The 9,861-nt window shown below is 43.6% G+C and overlaps 1 protein-coding gene across 1 annotated transcript in view; it reads right to left on the minus strand.

The window, feature by feature from the left end:
• Positions 1-398: 398 nt before the first annotated feature.
• LOC103810467 (LIM domain-containing protein 1-like) overlaps positions 399-9,861 on the minus strand; it is an 18,273-nt gene continuing 8,810 nt past the window's right edge. Inside the window, exons 2-7 of the mRNA XM_009083363.1 lie at positions 7,343-7,410; positions 6,043-6,105; positions 4,505-4,635; positions 3,318-3,369; positions 2,569-2,637; positions 399-999 (exon numbers count right to left, since the gene is read on the minus strand). Coding sequence (XP_009081611.1) covers positions 862-999; positions 2,569-2,637; positions 3,318-3,369; positions 4,505-4,635; positions 6,043-6,105; positions 7,343-7,410 — 521 coding nt within the window. The 3' untranslated portion in view covers positions 399-861. The remainder of the gene's footprint in view (positions 1,000-2,568; positions 2,638-3,317; positions 3,370-4,504; positions 4,636-6,042; positions 6,106-7,342; positions 7,411-9,861) is intronic.

Consider the following 9,861-nt stretch of genomic DNA (forward strand, 5'->3'; position numbering starts at 1 on the left):
CAAAGCAAGCTCTGCAAGCAAGAATGAGGATGGATTTCCCCTGTGTCCACACTTTCAGCATCCCGACCTTTCCTTTCCAAATATGATCTGCTATTCAGACTCTGACACAGCAGACTGGCCCATGTGTCATGCTGACACACAAGCCTGGGCCCCAAGTCATTGCAGTAGCTTAGCCTAGCTTGTTCCAGTTTTTTGTTCTGTTTGTAATGGGATGTCATCCTCCAGTTGCCAGACAGCAAGGCTGGTTTGTGCTTGGAGAGTTGGTGCTGTTACAGCCAGACTTGATACCGGATTTCATGGAATTAAACTCAAAGGTCTGAGTGTACCAATTTGCACAGACCCCTTTCTTCTCTTCTCCTAAAGTGTTAATAAAAAGACAGTGAGTGTCTAAAAACTGTATTAATAGGGTGATGTCCTTCAGGGAACCTGATGAAATGTGCTTGTCAGGAAACAGTAGACTGACGGGATGTCTCCGGCAGGCAGGCAGACAAGCCAGCCTCTGGCTTTTTAATTGTGCATGACACGATCTGAGTTCATAGGCACGACAGCAAGTTGTGCTTTCACTGAAGAATCCTCCAAAATGAGCCAAGAAGAATCTCCAGGCAGCAGAAAAAAAAGGCACGTAGAAGTAAACTGATCAGTTTAGATAACATGCCACATTCTTGGTCAAGTAGACGTGGTTTGATACAGCTGGAATTCAGAAGCATATGAACTCTTGGAATCCAGCAAAAATCTCTCATATCCTTTTACAGGAACATTGCCAACTGGAGAAAAACATGCACAGGAAATCATGTGAGGATGGGGAGAGGGAGATCATGTAACAAGTCTTCTGTCCCAGCTTTCTGATATGGGCCACACTGACTAGTAGTGGTGCTGGTATGCAGCTGCTGGGGTTGTGCCATTCTCTATGTGTTTCAGGTGACAGGAGTGACAAAGCAAGTGTTCATCTAGTGGGTAGCAGCGATGTCCATCTTCATCATTCAGTTCCATCCCACAGTCCTGCAAAGAGAGGCCATGCAAATTATTACAGCATGTGTTCATCTTCCAGTGTCAACTGCGGTCTGGCTTCAAGGGACGTGACTATGTGGCAAGGGCAGAAGACACCTAGCCAACAGCTCCTTCCTAATAAGTCCAACACATGCCATGAGAAGGAAAACATCAGACATACACATTTTGAGGGGCAGCCTTGCACAAACCTGACTGAAGCAGTTTCATTGAACGAGCTTTGTCTTATGGCAAGGTGCAACCCTCTGTACTTTAAACATGGTGGTGTCCCCTTATGCTCTCAGGTGAGATTCACCTCTTCACGTTACAGTTGTACTGTTGTGAAAATAGCCTGTGGAGTCAGGGCCTCTTTTCTCTGCATTATGAGCACAGTGAGAGAAGACAACTATTTATTTTAGTTCACTCTGTGCTGGTTTTGATTGGAGTAGAGTTAATTTTCTTCACAGTGGCTAGTGTGGGACTATGTTTAGGACTTGTGCAGAATACAGGGTTGATAATGCAGAGATGGTTTTGTTATTGCTGAGCAGAGCTTACACAGAGCCAAGGCCTTTTCTGCTTCCCATACTGCCACGCTGGCAAGGAAGCTGGGGATGCATGGGAGACTGGGAGGAGACACAGCTGGGACAGGTGACCCAAACTGACCAAAGGAATATTCCATACTATATGACACCATGCTCAGTATATAAAGTGAAAGAAGAAAGAGGAAGGGGAGACATTTGAAGTTATGGTGTTTGTCTTCTCAAGTAACCCTTGCATGTGTTGAAGTCCTCCTCTCCTGGAGATAGCTGAACACTTCCTGCCCGTGGGAAGCAGTGATTAATTTCTTGTTTTCCTTTGCTTCTGTGCATGGCTTTTGCTTTCTCTATTAATCAGTCTTTATCTCAACCCACAAGTTTTCCAGCTTTTACCCTTCAATTCTCTCCCCCATCCCACTGGTGAGGGACTGAGCAAGTGGTTGCATGGGGCCTGGCTGATGACTGAAGTTAAACCACAACAACCATGCCGAGTTCTTAAGGTTTTCTGTGGAGGCCTGCACAGAAAGCAAATGCTGTTTAAGAGCTGGCATCTCCTGGGATTATTTTTTTTTTTTAGTGCAGCCATATCCTTTCTCCAGCCCCAATGGCACATTCATTTCCCATGAGAGTGAATGTAACTTACACCCCACAGTATCAGTCATCACCTTAGCATTTTTGAACAATCTGACTTGGAAATCAGATACACTAATGTGATCTGGAGCTCAAGGCTTCTGAAAGGCAGCACTAACCCTTACTAAGCTGCCATGTTTCCTTCATTAACAAATAAACTGCCAAGTTTAAAAAGCAACAATTACTCTTTGCCCATAACTTTATGAAAAGCAAACGAAATCACAGCTGAGATACATTGCTACAAAAACTTTTGTGCTCAAACTGGAAATTTCTCAGCCACTGATAGAAAGGGTCGCACAATGCAAGGTTTGAATTGCTCATCTACTGCCACTGAAAGGCAGGAGATTTATTTCCATCTTAAAAATAATAGTAGTTATCACTATTAAGCACCCACGCCCTGAGAAAGCTTCTGACCTACCTCGCAGTGGTAACACTCCACATGGTAATCCTTGTCCATGGACACAACCCGAATGGTCTCATCAGACCCCTGTAAGCATTCAAGCAAAGCAGAAATTACAAAGGATTACAGCAGGATCAGACACATGCACTCTGTAGATTGCTTCCTGCAACAGAATGAATGTTGAGGAAATGCATTTGGGCAGCTGATTGGAGACCACAAATAAATCCTGCCACTTGCAGTTATTTTACAGTAAAGCTTCATCATCAACTGACTGCAGATATCCTCTAAACTGTAACACCAGAAATGTTAACATTCCCCCTCTTTAACAGTAACATCTATCTCAAATCACAGACTAATGATTTGGTAATTTCAATAGATCACATTTCTCAGCATTTTAAATTAGTTTTGCCCAAGATTCATCTCCTCCAAGGAGTAAAACAAATTAGCCCCAGAGCGGTCACACAGAGTTCATTCATGAGTGCCACCAGCATTTATTGACATGAAGGAAAATTATCCCCACCATAAAACTAGCAGCAGCATAATCCTGCAGGAGATGAAAAAACAGCCCAGGAAGAATAAGCTTCATTATCCATGCAGGAGAAGGGTCACATCTCAAGAACAGCGTATGAGCTTAGGTCAAAAGGTTGCGATCACCTCTCCCCATTCACAAGCATATTCATCTTGACAGAGGGTCAGGTGTGAAAGAGAGCAAGACCTGAGACCTGACACTCCCTCCCCTGAGGGGATATGGAATAAAAGGCTCTCACCTCGGAGGGCAGAATGGGAAGTCCACATGCTGCACACTTTGGAGCTAAAACTCTGGAAGAGCAATGAGAAATTGAAGGCAAGTTAGATCAACATAAAAAGAGAGGCCTGTATGTTCTTGGCAATGATGAAAAGCTGCAGCTGTAAATGACTTGTCCACAAGAAAGCTTTGCATCCTGAGATCATAAATTCATTTTAGCACTAATTTTAAATAATGCTTGGCACATATTGCTCAATCAGGCAAAAAAAAGACCCTTGTATTTTACACTTTGTGCCAGAAAAAATACAAAATTCCCTATAAAATTCCTGGCTGCTACTGAGGGATTTGGAAAAGAAAATGAGGAGAAACTGAGCAGGACCATCCCCAGAAAAAAACATCAAAAGAAGTGGCAACCTTAGGGCAAGAAACCTCTGAGAAAATACCACATGACTCTAAAGTTTCTTAAGGCCTTAGAACACAGTAATTAATTAAATTAAATTGCAAGGAAATATGCATTATTTCAGAACAATGACTGCACACAGAGTCACTAATCTCAACAACAAGATTATAACAACTGTAATCTTGGCACAACACAGAGGACTTCCAAGGGCTGCCTGAGCAACACTTAATACTCTCCCTGCTCAGAAAACGGAGCAAGGAACAAAGGAAGCCAGAAGGGCTCTCAAAATGTGTGCAGCTCTAATATGACTACTGGCTAAGAGCACAGCCATTTTATTTTACTGTCTAAATAAGTGATTTTTAAAGTGGATTTATCAGTTCTTTTATTTAGAGGTGGGTATAAGTTTAGCTTTGCTTTGCAGATTCAGTGGTGATTCTTTAAAAATCAAACTCAGACTTTCAGCTGCTCAAAAAGTAACTCACATTGATTTCCACAGACATTCACAGGCTTTCTTTAAAAAAGGGCTAATTCCATACATCACTGAACACTTCATGAGCATTGTTTCTCACTCTCTCTGCTTTACAGAAAGAGCAGCTGAAGCCCAGGGGTTATGTGACTTCATCAGAGTCAAACAGGAGCCAATGGCAGGACAAGAGGAAAGATGGGGAATTTCTAGGGTCTAGCCCCATCCTTAAACTTCTAGCTTCTGACCCTGCCCCTATTGTAAAATACCGTGTAATCCACACTTCCTAACCAGATGAAAAGCTAAACTAAAGGCTTGTTGATTGGAAGACCTATTTTGTCCTTACTTGTGGTAATCTCTGACACAGTAGATTTTGTTTTCAGAGTCTACAGTGAATGGCACACCATCCAGACACTCGTTGCAGACCACACATCGGAAGCAGCCTGGATGATACGATTTCCCTAGGGCCTGCAGGATCTGCAACAAACCAAGAGAGAGGAAAAATGCATGTGAGCAGCGAATAAAGGTGAAAATACTAAGTACACAGCTTTACACCAGACAATGCTGCATGTTCATCAGCAGGGCTGTGTCTTTTTTCCCCTCCCTCATCTGAAAAATCCGTTAACAAGGACAAAAAAGGCAGCTGGAATCAATATATACCACCTAGTTCCAGAGAAATTAATTACTATCATGGGTAAGAAAACAATTTAGAGACTTAGTCAAGGTATTTAGCATGACAAAGGATAGAAGTTACAGAATTTAAAGGAAATAATTCCTGAAGCCAACAGATAGTGAATACTTATCACAGGATCGCAATGCAGAATCAATCAGCCCAAAAAAGAAAATACATCTTTATATTCTCCATGAGAGGCTGAAACAAATACTATTGCTAGGTTTTCCTTAGATATTGAAGAGGTCTGTACTCACTAGCCTGGCTCTCTAATTGGCACAGACTATGGAAACTGTTGAACTCAACAAGTGCAATTCGCTTTTGGGGGCAGAGTTACTACCTGAAATACCACAGTCCATCAGCAGAGGGATCAGACTTCTGAGTATAGAATAGCTTTTCTAATATAAAGCTTTCCAGTGTAAACAGGAAAACAAAGATAATCAATGATATGCATTAAAAAATGTTGGGAGGCATGCTGTGAAACAAAAATTCCTAATTTCTTTGCCTCAGCTGTAGTTTTACACAACCAGCTACACTAATTTCCCTCTGAATGGCCTGTAAGTGAATGCTGCCCAGTGCTGGCTAAAGGCCAGCTGACCCCTTGGATATGACTCACTCCATGCACATCTTGAATGGATGGTACCTGCTACAGGCTAATCCTGCTTCAGCAAGATGTCCACACATCTATGGAAGAGTCTGCAAGGACTTAGGTAGGTATGAACTAAAGTCTGGATCATATACTCTAGGTCAAACCTATTACCCATAGTACCAACACCCACAAAAAATGACAAGAAAGTGACTTCATCCTGAAGGTACACGGGAAGCCACAACTTGACTGCAGGCTGAGAGAGCTGCACTGATGCCTCACAGCAAGAGAGCACTGCAGAGACACAGCAGAGGAAGCATCAACAGGATTACAAACACACTGTCCAGGCAAGCCTGGAAGGAGATGAAAGAACTGAAGGCTCTGTTTTTCAACACGCACTGAACACAGGTGAAGAAAAGTCTCTGCACCACACACAGCAGGGTGCCAGCTGCACTTCCTTGGAAAAATCAAAAAGCTTGGTGGATTTTCTTTCTGCTACCACTCTCACACTAGGCAGACTACCAGATGATAACAGACAGTACTGGATACAAATATATTTTGTATCATTTTTGATGCATTCTTCTGAAAAGCTGTGGGAGTTTTTTCTCCTAAAGTAATTATCACTTACCATGTCCATTATCAAATGACCACAAATGAAACACCTGTCAGCTGACTGTTGGAAACCAGAATACTGCAAGGACAAAAAAGAATTAGCTTAAAATTTCACACGGCCAGTCAAGCATAAACAACAGCACATTGTAGGGTGTTATTTCCACATGTTATTGGTCATTTTTTCCTGTGTTCCTTATACAAGTAAACTTTCCAATGCTTTTTTTCATTACATGAAGCTGTGCATGGGTTCCCAGTGGATATTCTATAAAGACCATGTTCAGAAAGAGTATGAGTTCCTGTAACTTCCAAGTCCAAAATTTAAGCTTAATTAAGTATAAAAGTAAATACCATAAATGAGCATGCAATTAAGGCATTTACTAATAAAACTTATTACATGCTTGTCTGACCATATGAATCTACAATCCAGGAGCTTAGTTGTGTTTATCACAGATTCTTATCACAGTATCTGTACATATAGGCTTAGGAAAGCCAAATTCTTCCTTTAGTTACACCATTATAGTTCTACTGAAGCTTCTCTGAGGTCAGTGGTATTGACCAAAATCCCTGTTACTATAGCAATCAAGTTTGGCCCAGACCAACTGTTTTTGCTGCTGTTGCTGAGGTTTATGGGCAAGGAACTGTCTGTCATGTCCATAACATGCACATCAGGCACAACACACCATCTGTCTAAGGTTTCAGTTCTGTCTGAATGGTGGAAATGCAAACTTGAAAAATGAAATATTTTAGATGCATTTAATCTCTCTTTTCATTTTCAGCCTATATAGAATATACTGACAAGACCAAAGAAGATTAACTCACCTCTCTGACAGAAATCACTAGACTTCACCAATAAGTAGGCAAACATGACTTTTTCAAGTGTCAATGAAGGCTTAATCTACCAGAACTCAGGGGCAGAAGGGTATAAGGCCTTTTATCTCCACCATCTGAGGAGTATTGGGGTTGCTTCATGCTTAGGTATATTCAAACAAAACCCATTGAGGGCAACAGAAAGATGTCCATTAAGATGTCCAAGTAAACCTAGTCCATTGAAAAGGGAAATTCAGTCATTCATTCTTCTGTAGCCACTCATCTCACTCCTCTCACAGTATGGCCATGGAAACACACTTTGAAGGAGCTATCACAACAGATTATGGCTTCAACTAGAGGCTCTGTATCACAAATGTGGCCTCTCACTTATCTACTTCTAGCACCACATGTGGACAGCCACCAGGGCTGGGGCTGGCCCTGGGTAAATGGTGGAGCAGAAGGACCAGGCAGGATGCTGGACTGTTGACAAGGGTCAGTTGAGTGCTTACCAGGAAATCTTCTTCACAGAACACCTTGCCATTGACAAAATAAAAGGCTTTTCCTCTCAGCTTTCGGCCTATGAAAAAAATCACAGAGATAAGAGAAAGGTCAGCAGAGAGCAGAAAGAAAAATGTGAGAAAAACCTGTCTGCTGAGAAGCAGACAATGAAGACATTCAAGGACAGGACACCTACTGCATAGCTGGAGAAGAGCCCCCAGCCACAGCCTCCAGCCCACCTAACCCCATTGCCAACAAATGCCAGTTGGTGGATCCAGACAACAGTCCCACTTCCAGGTAGGAGGCAATAGTTTTGCAAGCCTGAACCACATCCTGACAGATTACCACATGCATTTTAACTCTGGCAAGAGGGAATAAGGATACTCTGACTCATGCTGGAAAATACCCCAGGAGTGGAACAAGGAGGAAAGAAGAAAGGGCATGCAGAGAGTGACCCATGCTTGACTCAGTTCCTCAGAATGTCACACCCACACTGTTTCACTAGAAGGTGCCTTCAAACAGCCGTTGTCAGATAAGGCACTGCAATACCCAACCAACCACCTGCTCTGCCCAGCAGAGTGACAGCAGAGCACTCAACAGGCTTCTCTGCTCCCTACCAGCACATTCGTTACTGCAGCCACCAACAAAAAGTTTTGAAACCATTTTTTGAAAAAAAGAATTCTTTTTTAAAAATCAGAATGTTGTAACAGAGACAAGATGACAAAGTTTTTCCAAAATAAGACTCTGCATATGGAGAAGACTTGTATTTATTGCAGCTTTTGTGTTATGCCTCACATTCAGTCTGTTTCCAGTTCCCTGTAACTATGGCAATCTATGCTCACTCTACCACGACTTCTAAATGCCCTGCCTTCCCCCAGGAGAAAAGGGGTAGGTTTTGTTTGTTTATAAAAAGCTGCTCCCACCGCCTTGCAGCCCAATTTCCCTGTTCAGCCCAGGGTTTGAAATACAGCTTAGCACCAGAACAATTCCATGCTGGAGCTCCAAGTGAGAGCCCAGAGGCAGTGCCCAGGGCAGGGGGAGCAGAATTGCCTGAGCACAGCCAGAGCAGGGCCTGCTGCAGGATGGTTTTGAACACCTACCAGGCACTGCAGGAAGAAGGCAGGTCTGAGACACTGGGGCCCAGAAGCCTCCTGCTTGAGTGACTGTCAGCTGCTGGGTGTATAAGTGTGGATAACACACAGGACTGGTGTGAGGGTCATATCTTGGTGCTTTATGGCATACACCTACCTGGCAGCCTTCAGCTAATATCCATGCTGGCTGCAAAGCTTTAAGAAAGGAGGAAGCCAGGTAAAACCAATTCAATAAACTCCAATCTTTCCTGCCTCCAGCATACGCCAGAGGGCACTCTCAGACTGGGAAACAACTGCTGCTCTCCTCAAGCTCTAAAGTTCTGCCAGTGAATTCAGCCAGACCCAATATTTCACCAGCAATCCTTAGTGCTCTGCCCAGGTTTCAGCCAGAGGGGCAGGTAGAGGACGGGGCAGCGCGTTTCTCGAGGAACAAGCCCCGAGTTGCATGGGCAGGAGCTTAGTGGTGGGCTTTGCTCAGCCCCATGTTTACTGGGCAGTGTAGGAGACAAAACCACACAGCGCCAACACATTCACTGTCCCTCATTCTCTTCTAATCCCTGCTGGGGATAGTCACCTAACCTGGAGGTCATAGGTGACCCAGGGCACCAGCACATCCTTGCACCAATGCAAACATTGGGTAGGACATGGAAAAAAACCCAACAAACCTGAAAGCATCCCACTCTGACTTCTCTCACCTACCCTGAGGTTGCCAAGGCTGCTGACACCAAAACAGGACCCAGAGCCCAAAATAGAAAGTATCTAATCTTGGACACATAATCTCTGTGGCTCATAACCCAGGGTGTGTATTTGCTTGATGACCCCTCCTGTCTGCCTGCCAGTCTACAGGTAAGCCTGGCAAGCTCTGCTGCAGAGTCACAGTTTCTAAGAAGAAACATGGAGATACCTGGGATTTGCAGCACCCTTGTCAAGGGTGGTCCTAAGCAAATTAATAACAAGTTTAATGCAGCAAGGAGTACTCCTGAAAAATCTCACACTGATTTAAGGAGCATTGGGATTTGGCACTCCTAAAAATGAAAAACAAATAAACGCCGTTTCACTTTGATTCTAAACTAGGCAGTAGTGCAGGCTCCAGGGCACAAAGGACAGGTGGCCAAGTGACTTTCCACCTGCATGCAGTCTCTCCTTAAAGACAAGCTGAAAGTAGTGCGGAAAAACATACATGTGGGGCCATGCCATAAGAAGACATTTCCTTGGACAAAGGCCCTGGCCAGCGAATGAGCAATAGCCATTCCAACAGAAGGGATGAGGTTTGGATCACTGCCATAACATCATTCTTCCACAGTGACAAAAAAAAGTATTTACCAGCCATTCTGCACCCGGTGTATTTTTAACCCCGTGACATTAGCAGGTTAAGATTGATAGCAACAGACCTTCCGAGAAGGTGCCACAGCCAGCATGCTGTCTGGGCTTCTGCTGCA

This window comes from Acanthisitta chloris, unplaced genomic scaffold, assembly GCF_000695815.1.
Source record: "Acanthisitta chloris isolate BGI_N310 unplaced genomic scaffold, ASM69581v1 scaffold2611, whole genome shotgun sequence".
Taxonomy (NCBI): Eukaryota; Metazoa; Chordata; class Aves; order Passeriformes; family Acanthisittidae; genus Acanthisitta; species Acanthisitta chloris.